General features: G+C 36.8%; 4 protein-coding genes across 13 annotated transcripts; 3 read left to right on the forward strand and 1 right to left on the reverse strand.

Moving 5' to 3' along the window:
- Nucleotides 1-10,415: 10,415 nt before the first annotated feature.
- Nucleotides 10,416-17,024, reverse strand: LOC139783083 (charged multivesicular body protein 4-like). Of its 2 annotated transcripts, none has more exons than XM_071722200.1 (5): nt 16,884-17,024; nt 13,779-13,986; nt 12,144-12,321; nt 11,628-11,878; nt 10,416-11,468 (listed from the first exon to the last, which is right to left on the reverse strand). In XM_071722200.1, the coding sequence occupies exons 2-5, from the start codon at nt 13,957-13,959 to the stop codon at nt 11,413-11,415; spliced, it is 666 nt and encodes a 221-aa protein (XP_071578301.1). In that variant the 5' UTR covers nt 13,960-13,986; nt 16,884-17,024; the 3' UTR covers nt 10,416-11,412. The 2 variants fall into 2 exon arrangements, with proteins under 2 accessions (XP_071578301.1, XP_071578300.1); XM_071722199.1 differs by lacking the exon at nt 16,884-17,024 and adding an exon at nt 14,236-14,259.
- Nucleotides 15,230-18,013, forward strand: LOC139783084 (brefeldin A-inhibited guanine nucleotide-exchange protein 1-like). 8 transcript variants are annotated; one of them, XM_071722203.1, is made up of 5 exons: nt 15,230-15,390; nt 15,595-15,642; nt 15,763-16,816; nt 16,897-17,259; nt 17,329-18,013. In XM_071722203.1, the coding sequence occupies exons 2-3, from the start codon at nt 15,609-15,611 to the stop codon at nt 16,296-16,298; spliced, it is 570 nt and encodes a 189-aa protein (XP_071578304.1). In that variant the 5' UTR covers nt 15,230-15,390; nt 15,595-15,608; the 3' UTR covers nt 16,299-16,816; nt 16,897-17,259; nt 17,329-18,013. The 8 variants fall into 8 exon arrangements, with proteins under 8 accessions (XP_071578304.1, XP_071578305.1, XP_071578309.1 ...); XM_071722204.1 differs by having other exon boundaries at nt 15,231-15,642; nt 15,763-16,532; nt 16,605-16,816; XM_071722208.1 differs by having other exon boundaries at nt 15,231-15,642; nt 15,763-16,130; nt 16,605-16,816.
- Nucleotides 18,014-18,786: 773 nt separating this feature from the next.
- Nucleotides 18,787-20,544, forward strand: LOC139783086 (probable ATP-dependent RNA helicase DHX37). Of its 2 annotated transcripts, none has more exons than XM_071722210.1 (5): nt 18,787-19,016; nt 19,093-19,294; nt 19,358-19,569; nt 19,649-19,746; nt 20,407-20,544. In XM_071722210.1, the coding sequence occupies exons 3-5, from the start codon at nt 19,367-19,369 to the stop codon at nt 20,469-20,471; spliced, it is 366 nt and encodes a 121-aa protein (XP_071578311.1). In that variant the 5' UTR covers nt 18,787-19,016; nt 19,093-19,294; nt 19,358-19,366; the 3' UTR covers nt 20,472-20,544. The 2 variants fall into 2 exon arrangements, with proteins under 2 accessions (XP_071578311.1, XP_071578310.1); XM_071722209.1 differs by having other exon boundaries at nt 18,788-19,016; nt 20,392-20,544.
- Nucleotides 20,545-21,158: 614 nt separating this feature from the next.
- LOC139783087 (probable ATP-dependent RNA helicase DHX37) lies at nt 21,159-23,011 on the forward strand. Its single transcript, XM_071722211.1, has 5 exons — nt 21,159-21,396; nt 21,473-21,674; nt 21,738-21,949; nt 22,029-22,126; nt 22,770-23,011. Exons 3-5 carry the CDS (start codon nt 21,747-21,749, stop codon nt 22,847-22,849), a joined length of 381 nt encoding a protein of 126 aa, XP_071578312.1. The 5' UTR covers nt 21,159-21,396; nt 21,473-21,674; nt 21,738-21,746; the 3' UTR covers nt 22,850-23,011.
- The last annotated feature ends 1,027 nt before the right edge of the window (nt 23,012-24,038 follow it).

Genomic DNA, 24,038 nt, shown 5'->3' on the forward strand with positions numbered 1-24,038 from the left:
GAGTGACAGAAGAGGAGAGTCAGTTACTTGGCAACGCCGCATGAGTTCTCACGCGTGAAGTTAACTTCTTATTTTTTAGATGTTTTGTAATATTTTGTATATAAACATCTGTTTAAGCACGAATACAAGTTGAGCACGACTGGAGCCGGAGAACGTCCTTAAGGGGATCCTGGAGTGACAGCGACAAGGCATAATCGGTCTAAGCAATATCTTTGAATTGGCTGAACAGAATGGAAAATCCTTTTACACGATTAAAGTACGCACAAAAATGTAGAGGGCTGTACATGATTTTTTCTGATAAACTAAAAAAAAATTTTATTTTTATAAATATTGTCTTTACCTGACGACAATATTTGCTTTATACAAAAATTCTGCAGTTTTTCTATAGAAAATAGTGATGCAGCCCTCTACAAAAAACTGTCAGGAATAATATCGTGCAATTAGAAGTAAGATTTGAAGCCTAAAAAAAAAGATATTACTTAGACCAGTGGAAGATGCAAGGTTACCCAGTAAGCAATTTGATAGCAAATTGTCGCCAAGATGGCATCAAATTCGTTCAAAGATTGGTGTCAAATCCGGTGCCATCTGTGTCATCTTTAAGCTCGTGTTTTGCTAGCAAAGTCTGTGTACATAACCAGACAGCAAATTGGCAGCAAAAACCGAGCAAGTTTTGTGTAGCGTTGTTTGCCAACAAACTGTCGGCAAATACCGAGCAAGCTTTGTCTAGCGTTGTCTGCCAACAAATTATCGACAAACACCGAGCAAGCTTTGCGTAGTGCTGTCTGACGACAAATAATTGGCAAAAACCGAGCAAGCTTTGCGTAGCGCTGTCCGACGACAAATTGTCCTAAAAAACCGTGCAAGGAATGCGCAACACTGTCAAAAAAAATTATATAATATTTATTTCGAAATTTTATTACTATTTCCCGGGTGGAAATTACAACCTGGCGCTGTATGGGCTCCGGCTAGTTTTCCACGAGTTAATGTGGGCGCTATGATGGAAGGCTAGCCTTCCATGGGGTTGTACTGGGTGGTAACGGCAATAATGGTCAGCTCCAATATTGGAAAACTATCTAGGCCCTGGCTCGCGGAGCAATGTTGCCCCAAGACAACACTGATTGCCATATCATACTCGCGGCGTGTTGCTTTCGTGCCGCGGTCGTTACCTCCGGCGCCGCTCGAGCAAAAAGCTTTCTAAATCCCCTCGCGGCGTGTTGCTTTCGCGCGGTTGTTACCTCCGGCGCCGCTCAAGCAAAAAGCTTTCTAAATCCCCTCGCGGCGTATTGCTTTCGCGCGGTTGTTACCTCCGGCGCCGCTCGAGCAAAAAACTTTCTAAATCCCCTCGCGGCGTGTTGCTTTCGCGCGGTTGTTACCTCCGGCGCCGCTCGAGCGAGAATTTCTCCAAGTCCAATTCGGTCTTTCGACACCGACTCGTGGCAATGCTGTGTTCGTATAAAGCCCCTTGCACAATAGGCGATAGCGATAGCGATAGCGACAGCGACAAAGTTGCCAACAAAGGTATAGCTTTGTCGGCACCTTTGTCGCTGTCGCTATCGCTATCGCTATCGCCTATTGTGCAAGGGGCTTAAGTTACACGACGGTAGCGATCAAGCTACTACGAGCGCGAGCGAACGGGAAACGATGCTCCCCGCATCGACTTCGTCGTACGTGCCCCTTTCGTGTGCGTATTCCACAAACGTTTTACACATTCGTACGGACCAAGCGAAACGCGTTTGCACGTCCGTACGTATCGCTCGTGTCGCTCGACTCGCCGAGCGCACCGCACCTCTTATAGTACCCAACCAGCCGGCCGAGCGATCGGCGACGCACGGTCTTACGCACGGTCGCTTACGGGCGCCGGAGGCGAAACCATCGAGACCATCGGGACTTGACCGCTGAGAGCGACGACGACGCGAATTCGATTACCGTACGAGATATCCGGCAGCCAGTCTCGGGGGTCGACGATACGCCACGTTGACGCAAAGCGAGACGAATGACACCATAATTCGGGGTACTTGTAACCGAGAGGCACGAACGCGGTCGTTACCTCCGGCATGGGCTCTAACGAAAAGTCCTCTCGCGGCGTGTTGCTTCCGCGCCGCGGTCGTTATCTCCGGCGCCGCTTGAGCAAAAAGTTTTCTAAGTCCCCTCGCGACGTGTTGCTTTCGTGCCGCGGTCGTTACCTCCGGCGCCGCTTGAGCAAAAAGTTTTCTAAGTCCCCTCGCGGCGTGTTGCTTTCGCGCGGTTGTTACCTCCGGCGCCGCTCGAGCGAAAATTTTCTAAGTCGACCCAATACATTCCCAGTACTGAGCCGACTCTCGGCCGTAGATCAATATCATTTCTGGCCTTATACACGGTCAGTACTGAGACAAGACTCGCCTTGGAACAGAATATGGTTGCATGGGGGTACTGGTCACCGAGACTGGCACAATACTGATCTAGCGGTTTATCCGTACTGGGGCAGTACCACCCACACACATCAAGTCTTGGCAGCCAATATTGTGACACTTCTGGGCCATGCGGACAACTCTGGCAGAAGTCCGACATTCGCACATGGGTTATAATCCTGCCTCACTGGCCGGGCGCTAGCTAGCCCCCGGCTGGATTTCCCATCTTGGCACCCCCGCACAATTCTGTCTAGCGCCTAGATGAAATACTAGGCAGCGCCTGGCTAGATTTCCGATACGGGCGTGCCACGACATTCCCCACGGGGCCCAAAATAGAAACTTGGATCGCCCAGACACATTTCCACCCGGGTTTTTAACTAAATTTGTTTCTTAAGATGCAGTTTATGATTATAAATATTTTCTCGTATTTGAAAAACACACTTACCTTGGTGGGATTCGAACTCGGGACCTCTGGATCGTGAGCCAACTGCCTTACGTGGTAGGCTACTTCTTAATTTAATGTAAGCGTTATATATATAGTCTACATATATCATAACCAGCGCAAATATATAATTTTTCAAAAATCATCTTAAGAAACAAATTCAGTTTAAAAAGAGTAATAACATTTTGAATTGGATATACGAATATAATTTTTTGTTAATGTCGGGTAAATGTCAGAAACCAGTGCTGGACATGTTGAGGACGATCCTGAGGACATCCTGGACATATTCAGGACGATCCTGAGGACGTCTTGTGCTATCTGGGGGTCTTGCTAACGGAAATGCTCGTCAAGCAAGGCGTATTTACGAGCAAGGCGAATAAAATATTTTTAAACGGTTTCCAGAATTTCGAAATTTTCATTTTATTTTGCACAACTTTAACACTCTGTATTTTTAAAACGAAGCAGTTTAGAACACATAGGACCTTTTCTTCTTAAAATAAGCCAAAAAATATCCTCTTCAAGTTTATTCACTTACTTAGGAAACATCCTGTATATTAAAAGAGATTTATTTAAATGTTTAAAATATCAAAATAGGCTCATATTTAAATAATTATTATAATCAAAAGAAAAAATTTTTGGATTGGAGAATATAGAGTATATATATTATAGTTATTAAACCGGATTTTAAGCCGCCGTGTAATAGCCATGTTATAGCTAATCTATATGACCGCGCGTGCTCATTATTTAATCTGTTCAATGTTCATTTAATTTAATGCGTTTAAGGAGGAACAGTGTATAATGAGCATAAAAGTATTCAAAAATACTTTATATTCAGTAGTCTTTTTATCGTTCTAGCAATATGTATATATATATATATATATATATATATATATATATATATACATATAAGAATAAAAAAATATATAATTAATATCAATATATCGTTAAATTGTGATAGGTCTTGCTCGGTTTTTGCCGCCAATTTGTCATCAGACAACACTACACAAAGCTTGCTCGATTTTTGCCACCAATTTGTCGTTACGCAGCACTGTGCAGACCTTGCTCGATTTTTGCACCAATTTATCATTAGACAGCGCTGCGCAGACCTTGCGCGTATTTTGTCGCTAATGTGTCATCAGATAGCGCTGCGCAGATCTTGCTCGGTTTTTGTCGCCAATTTATCGTCAGAGTGCTCGACGCAAATCTTCCCGGTTTTTACCGCCAATTTGCTGTTTGGTTATATGAGTATATTTGCCCGTATATTGCCGCCAAAGTGTAGTCAGGCAACGCTACACAGATTTTGCTCGATTTTTGCCGCCAATTTATTGTTAGAGTGCTCAACGCAAATTTTGCTCAGTTTTTGCTGCCAATTTGCTTACATGGCCACATTTGCCCGTACTTTATTGTTGGCAATTTGCTATCTAATTATGTCAGCAGATTTTGTTACATATTTTCTAGCATTATGTCGACATTATTTGTTAAATCAAATTCTGTATTAAATTTGTATCCTTCTTGTCAACAACATTTGTAGCAAGATTTTACAAAATCTGTTTTCGACAGACTTGGCTATCTGGGATCCTTGTCTATTGTAGCCGTGAACTACAAATGGTTTTTCTCCCCGCGGAAAAGAGTTAAATATGTTTTAAATATGGTTTATATTAGTCATTTATATGAACGAAATTAAACTCAAAGAAAAACCAAATATTGAATATAAAAGTAATTAAATTTAAATATGTTCCAAATTTGGATCGAAATTAAATTTAAATAAGATCTTGCTATTGGATTTAACTTGTCCAGGCGCATATATGGATCATATTAATATTTAATAAGCATCTAACCATCCTGAGTTCAAATTTTATTTGTATTTGAAACAAATAAAATTTTAATTAACACCCAAATTAAATTTTTATTTAATTGAAAGTGTTCCCATTGACCCATCATATATTCATATTTAATCAAAAATTGTGATTCATAAGATTTTAATAAACCTGCGAGTTATGTTAGTCTTGCGTTGTAGTCTGTTAGGTTATAGGTTTATTATTGAATTTTGTCATTATCAACCACAAATCTGCATGTTTAATTATGTTAATTATTTTATACTGTCTACATCGTACATATATTTTATAATTTCAGTTTTAGTTATGTAGGTCATTGGCTTCCCACATAGCATGCATATCAAAAAGACATCCAGAAGATATCCCGAAGATATATTTAGGAGATAGGATATCTTCTCGGGATATCTTCGGGACGTCTTTTTGATATGCATGCTATGTGGGTTTTTAATCATTTTAAATATATATGTATCGAAAAACAGGCAAATTATGTATTTTCTGTTAAGACATGGATATTTCATCATTTCGATATCGATTCAAAGCTATTTTGATTTGCCTGTCAAATATATAATAACATTGCCATTATATAGAATGCAATATGAATAAAAAATTATATTGTAATTTGCAAATTACAAACAGGAATTTTGTTGTGACTTTTACAGTTATAAAGTAACTATTTAATGGAAATGAAAGCCTAAAAAAATTAATATTGTAACGCAATTATTATAATGCTCAAATTATAAAATATTTACATTATCCATGTCTGCCAATACAATATAATTTTTTATTCATATTGCATTCTATATAATGGCAATGTTATTATATATTTGACAGGCAAATCAAAATAGCTTTGAATCGATATCGAAATGATGAAATATCCATGTCTTAACAGAAAATACATAATTTGCTTGTTTTTCGATACATATATATATAAAATGATTAAAAACCCACATAGCATGCATATCAAAAAGACGTCCCGAAGATATCCCGAGAAGATATCCTATCTCCTAAATATATCTTCGGGATATCTTCTGGACGTCTTTTTGATATGCATGCTATGTGGGAAGCCAACGACCTACATAACTAAAACTGAAATTATAAAATATATGTACGATGTAGACAGTATAAAATAATTAACATAATTAAACATGCAGATTTGTGGTTGATAATGACAAAATTCAATAATAAACCTATAACCTAACAGACTACAACGCAAGACTAACATAACTCGCAGGTTTATTAAAATCTTATGAATCACAATTTTTGATTAAATATGAATATATGATGGGTCAATGGGAACACTTTCAATTAAATAAAAATTTAATTTGGGTGTTAATTAAAATTTTATTTGTATCAAATACAAATAAAATTTGAACTCAGGATGGTTAGATGCTTATTAAATATTAATATGATCCATATATACGCCTGGACAAGTTAAATCCAATAGCAAGATCTTATTTAAATTTAATTTCGATCCAAATTTGGAACATATTTAAATTTAATTACTTTTATATTCAATATTTGGTTTTTATTTGAGTTTAATTTCGTTCATATAAATGACTAATATAAACCATATTTAAAACATATTTAACTCTTTTCCGCGGGATTGACAATTTTAAAAATTAAAATATTATATAATAGGTACATTTTCAGTACTACATCCGCTCATTTATTAAACAAGAAGTTAAATTAAGCAACTAATTAAATTATTAATATTAAATATTAATACAATAAGATATTTGTATTTACATTTATCAAAATAAAAAATAAGTTCAATTATGAAAATAAATATTAATAATTGGACTTATTAAAAATTAAATAATTTGTTCAGATATTGCGCTCGAATTCTTTTCGCGTTTTACAACGCCCGATCGTTTCATATTAGATGGCGCGACGCGCGAGTCGCCACTCTCAAAGAGCCCCCGCCTCCTTCCTCACTCGTTAGGTGTCATGGCCGCACTTGCTTGCGTTTCTTCGAACGTGTCGAGTCCGTTATTTCTTTCTTGACGGATTGATCGTTGCGGCGCGTGTTCTGGAGACTAACCGAGCGAGAGTCGGATCACCAGGGAGAGCTTACCGCCAGGAAAGGGAGAGCTGCGGCAGCTAGCGTCCGAGAGGGAGGATCGAGGCGAGGAATCCGGTTCAGCGAGCGGAGTCCTTAAGGAGGTTGGTTAGTTCTCGGTGCGAGGCAGGCGGCGCGGCAGGGGGAAAGCATATAGGTTAGATTTTCGTCGCGTGAAATAAACGAATTTTAGCAAATAAATATGTGGAATGCATTTAATTCCTGTTTCTTAAGGTTTAAAAAGAATTGTTTGTACAATTGAAACCCAAATACGTTATTATCCACATTGAAATGTGGAAATAATAAATGTGGTCCTGTTTTTTTTATTTTTACAATTTCTTGATAACTATAAAGACGAATCATTTCAGTCTTCGAGAAAGTTTTTCCTAAATATGTAAAGAGTTATTTGCACCTATTTTCACTAAATTATTATCATTTTTAATATGTTTTCGAGAGTTACATTACAGGTTAGGTAACATTTTTGCTGTGTCGCCCGTGTATAAGAGAGAGACAAGAGTATAACTTCAATAATTAATTACTCGACAACCATGCAGACGATTATCTTCAACTTTGGCATATATGGACGACAGATTCCCATAGACGAATATTCTCCATTGAACTAATTCTTATCAAATTGATTTGACTAACCACTCTCCTTAAGAGATTCTCATTGGAACGCCATATTTGTTACTTTCATTTGAGGGTTTATATTTTTAGGGTTTATACCGTCATTTTTTAAGGATTAATCATTAATTGAAGGTTAACTATCACTTGAAGGTTAACCATCATCCGAAGAAAAACTCTTAAAGTTGGGTGTGATTTCGGACCGCCAATTGAAGATTAACCTTCAAATGATGGTTAACCTTCAATTGGTCCGAAATCACACCCAACTTTAAGAGTTTTTCTATGGTGTTTTTTTAACGGTTAACACCAAAAGTTGAGTGTATTTTTCCATAAGGGTTCAGTTTGATTAAGTATATAAAAAATGTCTCTATTTTTATTCTTTTGAGCTAGCAAATTGTATTCTTGGTTTTTATGGTGATTAATATTTTGTGCAACTGCATCAAATCTTTTTGTTGCTAGCGATTAATATTTGTTTTTATGTATTCGATTACTGCGCAAGTGTTGCGCATTTCATTAATTTTATCAGAAGTTTACTTATCTTCTTTTTGTACCACTGGATTTAAAGCAAACCAATATAAACACAATAATTGTAATTTATAAACGTTTTTTTTTATCTTATAACTCATTCTCTGTTGATACCATATTCTCTAATCCCATTATTATCCTAATTAGCAGACAATGTTTTTTAAACGTTTGAAAAATATTTGAAAATCAGTTTTAAACACATATTACAAAACGTTTGAAAAACATTGCCTGTTGATTGAAACCGCAAAATTTCGGCAAGCTACAACAGGGGCTGGATTTTTGAATTTATTCGCAAGAGAAAGGTATGCGCAAATTCTACTCTTACAGAAAAGTTGCAAGTTGATCGCATGGCTTTTAGTTAATCAACTTGCAACTTTTTTATAAGAGCAGAATTTCCGCATACGTTTTTCTTGCGAATAAATTCAAGGATCCAGCCCCAGGTGCGCGCGCGCTGTGCCTTAAAAGCCTCATTAAGAACGTATAAAGGTCTTATTTGAATTTAATTAAATTTAAATTAGATTTAGAACTTATTAAGAACATATAAAGGTCTTATTTGAATTCAACATATTAAGAACATATAAAAGTTTTATTTGAATTTAATGAAATTTGAATAAAATGTACAACTTATTAATTTCATATATGGTTTCAATAAGATTAATATTTAAATTGAATATATTAGCTAATTAAATCCTTATTAAGCCAAATTAAATACGAATATTTTGATGATGAAATGATACTGTAAGAAGTACGTATATATACTTTGTATACTACGAAACATACGTACGAGTATACACGTCGATTAAGAATATACGACATGTATTCATATGTTCGAGATTTTTAATCGAAATGTATATCGGCATTTCTTCTTATATTCTTAATTAAGTTTTATATATAGAACAAATATGAGCCATATTAATGCAGTTATTCAGCATTAATTTAAATCAAATAAAATTTAAATGGAGATTTTATTAAGGTCCATATAAAGTTCATATTTAACTGTTTTCCGCGGGTCAAAGTTTAGCCAGATTAATTAACGAATCTCATTAAACTTATGCTCGTTTTAATCAGTAAGATCAGCCGCAACCCGGTACATAGCCGGATTTTCCATTTTGGCTCTTAAAAATTTATAATAAATAAAATACGGAGTTAAAGTGCAGTTTAAAATGCACTTAGTGCATAAAGTGTACCTGAGTTCGGCCGTCACTCCTGTCGACCCTTAAGGTGCCTTTTCACGTTGACGCTCGATCGGCTCGACGCTCATCTTCAGTGAGCAAAAATCTTTAGAAATAATATTTTTTATTTATATATATATATTCGCAAAATATTATTACTTGAAGATATTACTTGAAAATAATTAATATTTTACGTATTTCGAAGCCTATTTTTGATTGTACTGAGACGATCAACGACGATTCAGCGTCAACGCTGGATGTTGAATAAATTCAGCTTTATTTCTTGACGCTAGCGTCAAAGCGAAACCACGTGACCCTAGAAATAATATTTTTTACTTATTTATATTATATAAGTAAACTTATATATGTATATAAATAAAATATATTATATTTGAAGGTTTTTGCTCGCTGAAAATGAGCGTCGAGCGTCAACGTGAAATGGCACCTTTATAGCGTTTTTTCTTGGCTGCACTATCGCCCACTAGTGCAACACTAGTGCAACACTAGTGCAATATTAGGTCTGTTCTTTGCAGCTGAACTGGCTGCACTAGTTCAGAGTTTATCTTTTTTACACCACATTGGAAGGAAAAGGATGAACTCTGAACTAGTGCAGCCAGTTCAGCTGTAAAGAACAGACCAATTGTTGCACTAGTGTTGCACTAGTGTTGCACTAGTGGGCGGTAGTGCAGCCAAGAAAAAACGCTATTAATCTACTACGACTAGAGTCCTATATTAGTAGACCGCCATCTTATGATCGTACTCACTACTGTCTATTGGTCTATAACCGACCAATCAGAAGGAGGAACAAGTTTGCGTCTCTCTACTAATATAGGACTCTAGTCTAAGTAATATCTTTTTTTTTAGGCTTCAAATCTTACTTCTAATTGCACGATATTATTCCTGACAGTCTTTTGTAGAGGGCTGCATCACTATTTTTTATAGAAAAACTGCAGAATTTTTGTATAAAGCAAATATTGTCGTCAGGTGAAGACAATATTTATAAAAATAAAATTTTTTTTTAGTTTATCAGAAAAAATCATGTACAGCCCTCTACATTTTTGTGCGTACTTTAATCGTGTAAAAGAATTTTCCATTCTGTTCAGCCAATTCAAAGATATTGCTTAGACCGATTATGCCTTGTCGCTGTCACTCCAGGATCCCCTTAATGTTCTATGTCGATTTAATCAGTGTCGCCATGATCCCTTTATCGTTGGGTGTCGTTTAAATGTTATTGTGTTAATTTTCGTTAAGTGTTAATTGACGGCTTGGTTTATTGGAAAAGTGTTTCAAATAAAAGTTGAAAGGTTTGAAGGGGACCAATAGACGATCTTATTGGATTTTGGATCCAGGGCCTGTATTGAGAGTATCAACCAGTGTAAAAATTTTTTTAATCGATTCAGTAGTTTCTAAGATTACCTCGAACAATGGTACAAACTTTTCCCTTTTATATAATAGTAGAGATATATATTTGAATGTTACATGAATTGGGGTATTCAACATTGCCTCCTAAGTTTTAACGTTTATTGTATATTAGCAATATATTTACTGTAAATATAAAATATGCTACTCTCTTTCTCTGCCACTGATTATAAGCAACTTTTGTTTGTTCTTTTCACTTATTAGTAATATTTACCACAACATAAAAGTACAAGCAATATAATCTTTACTCTTAAATATTTATCTTTAAGCTTAAATATTAACATCAGTAGTTTTGTTCGAAAGTTCTGCTTAAGGTAGTTCTCCGGTCCTTGTACTAGAGGAAATCGATTTTCTCTAGATTTTCTTGAAACTGTGAATATACGTTAATTTAGGTGTGCTTTATGCGTGGTCTAAACTTCAGTACCTCTTGCGGTATAAAAAATCAAGATACTGAGCCTCAAAGTTTCAACTTCTTTTACTAAATTTTAGTAAAAATTGAAACTTTGGAGGCTCAGTATCTCGATTTTCTCGATGCAGTATCTCGATGCAGATACTGCAGTACCTCTTGCGGTATAAAAATCGAGATACTGAGCCTCCAAAGTTTCAATTTTTACTAAAATTTAGTAAAAGAAATTGAAACTTTGAGGCTCAGTATTTTGATTTTTTTTATACCGCAAGAGGTACTTAAGTTTCGACCACGCATAAAGCACACCTAAATTAACGTATATTCACAGTTTCAAGAAAATCTAGAGAAAATCGATTTTCTCTAGTACAAGGACTGGAGAACTACCTTAAGAAATTTAGCATTGCATACTCATATTAGAAAATTAATTTAATTAATTAATTATTTAATGATATAGTAATTTATGCATGGTGATAATAATATACAATTTACATTTATCTAAAAACATCTTGTATCTTTGATTTTAACATCACTTCTAATATCACTTTACGATGCCCATGCCTCTAACTCTTTCAAGTCGTCGTCCTCTTCCGGTTTAGCTTCTATAAATAAAATTTTAATATTTTATTGCTCTAATTTAAGACCATAAATCGATGCCATAAATTATAATAATTTTTTCAGATATGCGTGACACAATTGTTCATATTTTTATATTTTTATAATATATGAGAAATTTATACCATTATAAGAATAATAGTTACTTGTGCGAATTTTGCTTGGCGCAACAGGAACTGAAGTTGGTACTGCTGGTAGTTCATCTGTCGTTGTATCAATACCAAGTAATTCTTTATCAAGCTGTTCTTGTTGAAGTTCCTCTAGCTCCTTTTCTAACTCGTCCTCATCAGCATCCTGGCCAAATGCTACTGGGTTAGATATGGCATCTGAAATTTCTCTAGCCACATCTTGTTGCTCTGCTATATCATCCATCATATCGTGTACTTGGTCGACATCCCTATAGTATAAATATAACAAATATATAATACAAATATAACAAAAAAGTAATTTAAATATAACAAAAATATAAATACATTATTTAATACATAAATTATTGTATATAACTCAGACGTATATTTTATATATTTATTTTCATATTTAAAGAAATAACTTTTTCATTTTTAACATATCCACCTTATATTAAGACATTACTTTCAGATAACCCAAAGATTATATTGAAAAATAGCCAATTACTAATAATGGTAAAAATGTGAAAATCTTACATATGTTGATGCGCAGCCTTCATCGCATCTGCGGCACCCTTCATGGTAGTAAGAACGGCGGTATTTGTATTTGCACTCTCCAGTGCTTCTCTTTGCATTTCAATCGTAGACAGTGTGCCATCAATTTGCTGTAACTGCTTTTCATATCGTTTCTTTCTTTTCAGGGCTTGAATGGCAGCTAAAAGATATATAATATTCTTAATGCTTAATTCAATCATATCCAGTAAGCAAAATGTTAGCAATATGCTAACAGTTTGTCAGTCAATTTGTGGCATCAACTTTTGTCTTTAATTAAGCTTGTGTTCTTCTAGCAGAGCCTATTGACATAATTTTATTAATAAAAATCAAGCAGAATCTATCATTTCAAAACTATTTACAAATAAAATATGTCATTTAAATGATTAGAAAAACAGCAGATTCTGCCTGGTTTCTGCATTAAATTTGCCAGCAGTATTCTGTCAGCAGATTTTATTACATTTTTTTGTACTCTGCCGGCAAAACTTATAGCAGGTAAAAATCTGTTTTCGACATATTTGGATTTACATGGACATATTATTTGAATACGGAAGAAGTAATAAGTATCCAGAATGTAATTAAAGCATAAAATTTAAGGAATAAAATTTATTGCAGCACCAATAGAGATTTATATTTACCTTATTTTCCAATGTAATCCTCTTGCTTTTCAATACACTTGATATTCCACAAGGTTATTTATGCTTTCAGAAAAGAATATTTTTGAGTCTTGGCCATGCGTGCATTGCTTCTTTCATATTTCGGTCAATGGTAAATTGATCTCTTAAGACATCTTTGAGTATACCAAACAGATGGTAACCACTAAAGACCGGTTTGCAGTGCCGTTTTCCCCACTCCAAGCGCGTGCTAGCGGCCGAGCGCCGTGAGAACATTATATAAATAAATAAATAAATATATTTGCTATGTTACACCGCTAGACAGCACGGTGTAGAGGGTACTTCTCACGGCTGCTAGCACGCGCTTGGAATGGGGAAAACGGCACCGTAATCTGGTCTCTAGTAATCACTTGTTTCAGGTAATGACTATTTATATGATTCATTCAAAGATGTCTTAAGAAATCCTTGATTTAACATTGACCACAGTGTGAAAGAAATGATATACGTAGCTAAAAGAACAAGGAACTTTTTTCTGATAGCATAAATAAATTTGTGAAATGCTGAACTAAATGCGTTAAAAACCAAAGAGAATATATTGAAATAATATATAAATGTAATCTCTATTGATGCTTCAATAAATTGCATAAATATATTCCAGATAATTATTGACTTATCCTCATACATACATACATATACATATATATGTATATATATACATATATATATGTATATATATATACATATATATGTATATATATATATATTATATATATATAGCTTTTAATTTTAAGTGACGAGTTGAATTAGACACACAACTATACTAAATGTAGACATCGTTTAAAAACATAATGTAAGCATAAGAGAGACGATAATAATTCAGAATGACAAATAGAGCGCAAATGAAAGAGACAAATACATATAACAATCAATCAAACTGACAGTTGAGTTGTAAAAGTCAGACTCGAAGTATGAAAGTTGCAAAGGATGCACAAGTTATATATGCTACCTCGCTTGTTCTTCGACGCATTCTTCTTCGCTATTAACACTTCATTGTCTATTTTGCTCTCTAAGAACTCCTGCTTCTTTATCAACATATCCTCCGTTTCGCGTAATTTCTGAATCGCCTCGGCCGTCGAGGGTGCAGCCGGATCCTTCTTGCCGCCAAACACCTTGCTGAAGAAGCTCATCGTGTCGCGTCTCCGATTTATCGGATACTTAAAAAAAAACACTTCTAATCACACGACGATGAACACTGGTACGTACTTCGAGGTCGAAATCGAAAGCTCATCCACTGCTACGAGATCACTGTCGCCATATTCTTTTCATATTCAACTATGGCTGCGTTCCGATATTTACTGCAAGTACTGAAAATCTATAGTTTACGTAACGTACACTATAGATTTTCAGTACTGACAGTGAATATCGGAACGCAGCCTATTTCAACTCAACAAATACGGACTTACGTCATACATCTGTTCCTTTTAACTGCACTATCTTGTATCCTCTGCACTCGAAAAGAGAAAAATTTACACTGGGGAGCATAAATGGGTTCCCTTTCGGTGTAGATGAGTGCACCATTTGTAGGTTCGCAATTGGCTGGAAGTTAGAAATAATGCGCTCATCTACACCGAAAAAGGAACTCATTTTTATTGTTGCTCCTCACTGTACTTTCGTATCATTCAAATAGAAAAAGAGAGAGCGATAAGAAAGTGCAGTGAATAGGCACTAGTAAGAATGTATTTCATGACTCATTGATTTGTCATCGTTTTGTAGGTTCAACAAAAAGAAACCTTTCGATTATATCCTTTTCGCAAAACATCTATAAAGACAATTTTATGAATAAATTTAAATTAATAGCGTGAGAACGCTATATTTGGGTTATCGCACCTGTTATATTTGTGAGATAAGACTGATGAGAGATATGCTGTTTCTTTAAGGTAGGTTTTCATGGGCAGTGAAATGCAGCAGCAGTGAGCAGCAGTTTAGTAATTTCCTAGAAATGTTTGGCTCAGGGGGTCAATCATAAATCTTTTCCCCTAGGGTGGAAACGTGAAAAATGAAAAATCTCTCTTTCTATTGATGTTAAATAGAAAGAGATAGTCATATAAAATTTTTCACTTTCCACGTTCCACATTAATACATGATTGACCCCCAGGCTGGAGTCCCATGACATGTGTTTTCCGCGTAAAGGTGCGATTTCACGATGACGCTCGACGCTGGATTCGAGCGTCAAATCTGGTCACGTGATAGATTCAGAGGGACGCAAAATATAACCTAACCACTGGATTGGCTGAAATCTATCACGTGACCAGATTTGACGCTCGAATCCAGCGTCGAGCGTCATCGTGAAATCGCACCTTAACACGTAACCGCGTAACCAATCAAGGCCTTTACACATAAAATCCCGTAAGGACATAAAACGTAAGCGTAAGAAAATCGACCAATCCCAATCGAGTATTTTCCCCAATTGGGGTTACTACAGGCTGCGTTTCTGTATTCACCATGGTGTTAGAAGACAGATTCGTATGTATTTGACCGGAAATGAATGTCCGGTAAAAGAATCTACATATGAAATTGTTTGTATTTCGTATGAAGACTTTTGAAGTGCAATTGAAAAGGTTTGTGAGTCATTTAGTTAATTGTAATTAATTAATCATTTTTTCACCATGCACTTAGCCGGAATAGATAAATTAAACAAAGTTTTTGTATCGAATCGTTTGTATTTCGTATGAAGAGTTATGAAGTGTGATTAAAAAGGTTTGTGAGTCATCCAGATAATTTTAATTAATTATTTATAAACCATGTACCTAACCGAAATATAGATTTTTAGTTATTCATGTTAAAAGAAGAAGGCGCTAGTGTTTCCGAAGGTCCGTCTGCAGTCAGAATTAATATAAACGTTTTACAAATTATTTTATACTGAAATAAATAAATAGCTATAAGCGATAGTTGCTAATTAAGTTTGTCACTCATATATTTCCATTTTGCAGAGGACCTCCGTGACGAGATCAAAGATGTACCAGCTGTGCAGGGTGAAGAGGTTATTTCAAACGCCCTGCCACAGCCCAAGAGCGACTCAAATGTCATTACCGCTGAGAAGTACTTCTTGCCATTTGAGTTAGCATGTCAGAGCAAGTCACCGCGGATTGTGGTGACAGCACTGGACTGCCTGCAGAAGTTAATCGCATATGGCCATCTCACTGGCAATGTGCCTGATTCAACGGAGCCTAACAAGCTGCTGATTGTGCGCATTGTCGAGACAATTTGCGGTTGCTTCACCGGTCCACAGACCGATGAGGGTGTGCAGCTGCAGATTATTAAAGCTCTGCTGACTGTAATGACAAGCCAGCATGTGGAGGTACACAAGGGTACGGTACTGTTAACAATTCGTACTGTTTACAACGTTTACTTGGCGTCGCGCAACCTGGTGAATCAAACAACAGCCCGTGCGACTCTTACTCAGATGATCAACATGATCTTCGCGCGAATGGAGACTCAGGCGGAGGAAGAGACATCGTTTTTATAACTACAATTAGCAGAAGCTATAAACCTGCAGGATAGGGCATTAATATCTCATCTTCATGAAACTTTACGTTGCGTGCGTCTATTTAATGACGATGGATGTAGAAAGCTTTTTAAATCACTTCGAGAGGATTATCAAAAGCGATCTCCTTATATCGCATATTTAATAAGATGTCAGGGATTGCTGTCAACATTAGCTCACTTAGATAGATACTGTTTATATATAAATATCATCTTTGTATGTAATGTATAAGTAAATGTAAGATGTTTAAATGTAAGATGTTAACTGTTTAATAACAATATTTTCCAGATTATGCGTGCGAGTTAAGTGCGATCGGGATGCTATCAATAATCATCTTGTATCCGTTTGTGTGAGGGTATTTTTGGGAAAAAAGGAGGCTTTCCTCCTGCGTTTCTGCGAAGAGTTTAAAAAGCTTACGCTAGCTGACGAGAAACAGGATCTCGTGGATAATTTTCTAGGGAAGGTCCACGCGGAAATGGACAACGATCCGATCTGGCAATGTACATGAATATAATTATTTATCTCGCAATTGATCTTAGCGGAGTGATCAGAGACGTCTGAACTTACTTCTTACTTTCAGCGGCGAGCGCCAACCAGTTAGATTTGGCGAGAGTCGTGGTGGAAAGAACCGTCATGGCACGGGTATACCACAATGCGCTCTATCCAAATGGAGATGGAGATGTATATAGGGACCAGCTTCTTCACGATCACATCAAAAAGTTGGCGAAGGTCGTAACTCCAAATCACAAGGACCTACGCATTCCAAAGGTTTATCATTACAAATGCCCCTGGCCATGGGCGTAGGCTGAATTGGCTATGATATCGGCGTATAAGACTCCTAGGGATAAGTTGCAGTGTGTATTTCGCTGCGCGACTACCATCATGAATCTCCTCTCCATGGCGTCGGAAAGAGGCATACGTGCTGGTCTATGTCATAATCAAGGTATGCGATTGAAAAGAGAATATGTGATTTTAGCAAGAAGAGTGATTGTTAACGTGTGCTTAATTTCAGACTAATCCGCCGTCGTTGTTATCGACTGTTCATATGTAGACAGCTTTTACGGGAATCGATTTGAGGGAGAGGAACAATATTGGTGGACGCAGTTCTGCGCCGCGATCGAGTTTATTAAGACAATGGATTAACAGTTTCTCAGAAGTATCACGATAAATAAGATTAGATTCGATGCTGGTGATAATGTAGAAATGTATCATAATCATAATTTGACGATTTCATAAAGAAGAAGACCAATATCTTGTGTAAAGCTAGCTGAACAGTTTTATGCTTTCAGTATCTTGATTAAAATTCTTAAATAGTCTAACTGTTAGTTCTTTCGCACGTTATTATGTAACTATTACTACGTTTACGCGAGCTTTATTTCTGTAGTAACTTACGATAATTCCTTCGCGTAAACAGGATTTTTCTTCGCGTAAACGGGATTTTGTAGTAACTTACGATAATTTACTTCGCGTAAACGAGTGATTTATCGTAAGTTACTACAGAAGTAACGCTCGCGTAAACGTAGTAATTAGCAAAGACTGAATCAGATTATACGTAAAGTATGGCTTTATCTTTATTTGTAACTCTATTGTACAATTTCACAGGACATCGAAAAAAAAAGAAACGTTTAGATATTCTATAATTTATGTGTAAACAATACAGAACTTCTAGAGAATTGATAACCATTTAGCAGGATAAACTGTGTTGGCGTACTCTTTCTACATGCGCACCTTCCCCAAGAGTCGAGACTCGAACCAGATCCGTGAAAAATATCGCCACTTTCGTAGAGCTTTTGTACAGTTTTACTCTAGGATTATGTATCAGGAATATCGCGAGAGAAAGAAAGACTTCGGAGATTTTTATCTGAATCGATCAACATAAAGAGAGAGCATAGTAAAGAAGCTAGCTTTCGAGAATTTGAACGCATAATACTTGTTAATACTATGAGCGAATTAGTTACGTCACTCTTACTACGTTTACGCGAGCGTTACTTCTGTAGTAATTTACGATAAATCACTCGTTTACACGAAGTAAATTATCGTAAGTTACTACAAAATTCCCGTTTACGCGAAGAAAAATCCTGTTTACGCGAAGGAATTATCGTAAGTTACTACAGAAGTAAAGCTCGCGTAAACGTCCCTAAGGCCCAGTTTCACAGTGGCCAGTTAGCTTAACTAGTAGTTAATTCTCACTCTCCGTCTCTTTCTAACCTTTGACCTAAAGGTTAGAAAGAGACGGAGAGTGAGAATTAACTACTAGTTAAGCTAACTGGCCACTGTGAAACTGGGCCTAAGAGCACAGTTGACGGCAAGTCGACTTTTATAAGTCGACTTCTAGTCGACTTCTAAAAATGGCGGAAAGTCGACTAAAAGTCGACTTCTAAATAGTCGACTTCTAAAAATGGCGGAAAGTCGACTAAAAGTCGACTTCTAAATAGTCGACTTATAAAAAGACGGAAAACAGTCAAAGTCAAGCGGCGCGTCATGCATCATCAATATGGCGGCGAATCTCGAGGAGGCTGGAGGACCAGATGAGTGGACCAGAGTTTACGCGAGTGCGAGGAATACGTGCCGCGAGACAGGACACGATAAGACGCCAGATAGTTCTTGCAGGTATGGCGGATCAAGTCGCGAGAAAGGTTTTGCCCGACGAGGTAAAAGAGGATCAGGATAAGGCCAAGTGGAAACATGCTTACAGGTTAGGTATGGTGTGTTATTTATTATCATCGATAATTAAGACCTATTGAATGCGACCTCTCCATTCTGTATCATCTTTCAGAACACCAGAAATGAAGGAACCTGTGTTCATGCATTCTTCGTGCGTTCTACGGAAAATCAGTCCGGAATAGGTGGTTTATAAAGAGGTGTACGAAACGAATAAGATGTACATGCGAGGTGTCACGGTGATAGAACCCGAATGATTGCCGAAATTCGCCCATGCTATGCCATCTTAGTGAACCATTGGTTGATCCACCGCCAAGGTATTTTTATCACAATTGTTGCTTTATAATGTTTTTCCTACTTATTTATAAAGATATTTATAGATATAATCAATGAACCGGGAAGATCATTTGCCGCGTGTCTGGTACATTCGGAAAGGCCGAATGGGCACAACCATCGATGGATATAGATCATCCGTGGACGGTGTCAAGTGGTTAGCGTATTTCTTCTTGGAGGGTCAAGTGTGCCCTAAGCTGAAACGATTTGTCCCGTCGCTGCTGACGACACCTGGGAGCATCACCAAGTCATGGGCCAGGTAAATCGTTATTCTATCTCCTTTTGATTTCACGTTGATTCATCGAATAGATTACATCAATTCAATACGATTTTTTCAGGTTGATACCACGCACTCAAGCAATAGTACAAACGCTGCAGTCGCAGGGAGTCGTGTCCAAACACAAACTGCTAGAAATCTGGGGTTCGGATAAAAAATGTGAGATTTTAATTTATAAAATAATATTTAGATATTATCATAGACTTCTATACAATACTAGACCGCTGACAGACATCTCGCCCGTGATGCTTGCCGCCATGTTGATTTTAGTCAAGATATGCTATACTACTATTCTATACAAGTGGTTTTATACAAGATTTCTATACAATAGTCTGGCATATACAGAATGTCCAAAAGAAAGGGTTTAATACTACAGGAGTAGTGGTTCGATTTCGGCATCCAAGTACGCTACACGTCGAAGGCATGACTTACAAACTTATTGATAACATGTACCAATATTTAACACAAAAACATTCGCCTGCTTCGTTATGTACTGTAATAACGAATGCAGATAAACGCACATCATGAGCAACTGAACACCCGATAGTGACTTATTGTTAATTCAATATGGCCGCACCCTTCACTAACACTTGCACCTTGCACTCGCATCGGCTTTTCGGCAGTGCGTCCATAGATGTTAGTGGTCTAGTATAAAAGTCTGTGGATATTATATATTTATAATAATATATATATATATAAAATATTATTATATATTTACAACATTATGATAATAATATGATATATATTTATATAGCTAATTTTGCATATTGTTTCGCGATTAACGCTGGAATGTTTTAATTTTAGTTCTGTTATTGTCAGTTTACCAGAAGTGGCTGCCGGAATCCGCGCACGCAGAAGTGGCACAGATATGGCCGCCTTTGTAATTAAGAATAAAACATTAGGATTGTAATTATACAGTTTTTAAGATAATTAAATTATTTTATATATGAAAAAAAATCGAAATGCATCAGTTTTAGCCCTCCAGCAAGGGGTCGATTGTGTATCTTGAAATAATGAGGTAAAAATTACAAAAGTGAGAAAATTCATTAGCGTATCTACGATTTTATTTATCAAAATCTAATAAAATCTGTTAACTTTTGTTATTTTTACCTCGTTTCAAGATACACAATCGACCTCCAGACGTACGCGGCGGTTTATTTTATCGACTTTAAAAGTTGGCGGGAAGTCGACTTTTCGTCATGACGGGAAGTCGACTTTTCATCATGACGGGAAGTCGACTTTAAGTCGGTGGTTTTTGCGACATTCGCCGACTTCAAGTCGACTTCAAGTCGACTTTCGTCCTTAAAAATGTCGACTTCTCTGCCAAGTCAGTTTCGGTAGAAGTCGACTTTTTGCTCTTAGGGTATTTAAAGCGCGTCACTACCCTAAGAGCACAGTTGACGGAAAGTCGACGGCAAGTCGACTTTTATAAGTCGACTTCTAGTCGACTTCTAAAAATGGCGAAAAGTCGACTAAAAGTCGACTTCTAAATAGTCGACTTCTAAAAATGGCGGAAAGTCGACTAAAAGTCGACTTTTAAATAGTCGACTTATAAAAAGACGGAAAACAGTCAAAGTCAAGCGGCGCGTCATGCATCATCAATATGGCGGCGAATCTCGAGGAGGCTGGAGGACCAGATGAGTGGACCAGAGTTTACGCGAGTGCGAGGAATACGTGCCGCGAGACAGGACACGATAAGACGCCAGATAGTTCTTGCAGGTATGGCGGATCAAGTCGCGAGAAAGGTTTTGCCCGACGAGGTAAAAGAGGATCAGGATAAGGCCAAGTGGAAACATGCTTACAGGTTAGGTATGGTGTGTTATTAATTATCATCGATAATTAAGACCTATTGAATGCGACCTCTCCATTCTGTATCATCTTTCAGAACACCAGAAATGAAGGAACCTGTGTTCATGCATTCTTCGTGCGTTCTATGGAAAATCAGTCCGGAATAGGTGGTTTATAAAGAGGTGTATGAAACGAATAAGATGTACATGCGAGGTGTCACGATGATAGAACCCGAATGATTGCCGAAATTCGCCCATGCTATGCCATCTTAGTGAACCATTGGTTGATCCACCGCCAAGGTATTTTTATCACAATTGTTGCTTTATAATGTTTTTCCTACTTATTTATAAAGATATTTATAGATATAATCAATGAACCGGGAAGATCATTTGCCGCGTGTCTGGTACATTCGGAAAGGCCGAATGGGCACTACCATCGATGGATATAGAGCATCCGTGGACGGTGTCAAGTGGTTAGCGTATTTCTTCTTGGAGGGTCAAGTGTGCCCTAAGCTGAAACGATTTGTCCCGTCGCTGCTGACGACACCTGGGAGCATCACCAAGTCATGGGCCAGGTAAATCGTTATTCTATCTCCTTTTGATTTCACGTTGATTCATCGAATAGATTACATCAATTCAATACGATTTTTTCAGGTTGATACCACGCACTCAAGCAATAGTACAAACGCTGCAGTCGCAGGGAGTCGTGTCCAAACACAAACTGCTAGAAATCTGGGGTTCGGATAAAAAATGTGAGATTTTAATTTATAAAATAATATTTAGATATTATCATAGACTTCTATACAATACTAGACCGCTGACAGACATCTCGCCCGTGATGCTTGCCGCCATGTTGATTTTAGTCAAGATATGCTATACTACTATTCTATACAAGTGGTTTTATACAAGATTTCTATACAATAGTCTGGCATATACAGAATGTCCAAAAGAAAGGGTTTAATACTACAGGAGTAGTGGTTCGATTTCGGCATCCAAGTACGCTACACGTCGAAGGCATGACTTACAAACTTATTGATAACATGTACCAATATTTAACACAAAAACATTCGCCTGCTTCGTTATGTACTGTAATAACGAATGCAGATAAACGCACATCATGAGCAACTGAACACCCGATAGTGACTTATTGTTAATTCAATATGGCCGCACCCTTCACTAACACTTGCACCTTGCACTCGCATCAGCTTTTCGGCAGTGCGTCCATAGATGTTAGTGGTCTAGTATAAAAGTTTGTGGATATTATATATTTATAATAATATATATATATATAATATTATTATATATTTACAACATTATGATAATAATATGATATATATTTATATAGCTAATTTTGCATATTGTTTCGCGATTAACGCTGGAATGTTTTAATTTTAGTTCTGTTATTGTCAGCTTACCAGAAGTGGCTGCCGGAATCCGCGCACGCAGAAGTGGCACAGATATGGCCGCCTTTGTAATTAAGAATAAAACATTAGGATTGTAATTATACAGTTTTTTAGATAATTAAATTATTTTATATATGAAAAAAAATCGAAATGCATCAGTTTTAGCCCTCCAGCAAGGGGTCGATTGTGTATCTTGAAATAATGAGGTAAAAATTACAAAAGTGAGAAAATTTATTAGCGTATCTACGATTTTATTTATCAAAATCTAATAAAATCTGTTAACTTTTGTTATTTTTACCTCGTTTCAAGATACACAATCGACCTCCAGACGTACGCGGCGGTTTATTTTATCGACTTTAAAAGTTGGCGGGAAGTCGACTTTCGTCATGACGGGAAGTCGACTTTTCATCATGACGGGAAGTCGACTTTAAGTCGGTGGTTTTTGCGACATTCGCCGACTTCAAGTCGACTTCAAGTCGACTTTCGTCCTTAAAAATGTCGACTTCTCTGCCAAGTCAGTTTCGGTAGAAGTCGACTTCAAGTCGACTTAAAGTCGACTTTTTGCTCTTAGGGTAACCTATGTAGGTTAGTGACGCGCTTTAAAAGTATTTAAGTGTTTAAAGCGCGTCAACTAACCTATGTAGGTTAGTGATGCGCTTTAAAAGTATTTAAGTGTTTAAAGCGCGTCAACTAACCTATGTAGGTTAGTGACGCGCTTTAAAAGTTTTAAATTCGTAATTTTTTTACGAATTAGTACCATTTAGCCAAAATATCGAATGAATCTTATTCCATTTAGGATATTTTTAATCAGTAAGCTCATATGTAGTTCCCGAAACAGCCCGATTTTGCATTTTTGCTCTTAAACATTTATAATAAATAAAATACGAGTTAAAGTGTGCACTTAGTGCATAAAGTGCACTGCCGCTATAGGATCCCCTTAAGGGGATGCTGGAGCCGCAGGCGAACTCGATCAGCGTCGATAAAGAAGTGCTCACCGACTATGGGCCAATTCCTTTTAGCGACACAATTCGACACAAACATCGTTCTATCCTTCTTGGCATTCAATGAATAACAAAGACAGAACGACACTTGTGTCGACTTGTGTCACTAAAAGGAATTGGCCCTATATCTGTCCTTGTATAGACAAGGATATAGACAAGGATAGCACCTAACCTTGCATCTTCCACTGGTCTAAGTAATATCTTTTTTTTTAGGCTTCAAATCTTACTTCTAATTGCACGATATTATTCCTGACAGTTTT

This window comes from Temnothorax nylanderi, unplaced genomic scaffold (genome assembly GCF_030848795.1).
Source record: "Temnothorax nylanderi isolate EJ_2023f unplaced genomic scaffold, tnyl_v1.0 TNYL_tig0467_pilon, whole genome shotgun sequence".
Classification (NCBI taxonomy): domain Eukaryota; kingdom Metazoa; phylum Arthropoda; class Insecta; order Hymenoptera; family Formicidae; genus Temnothorax; species Temnothorax nylanderi.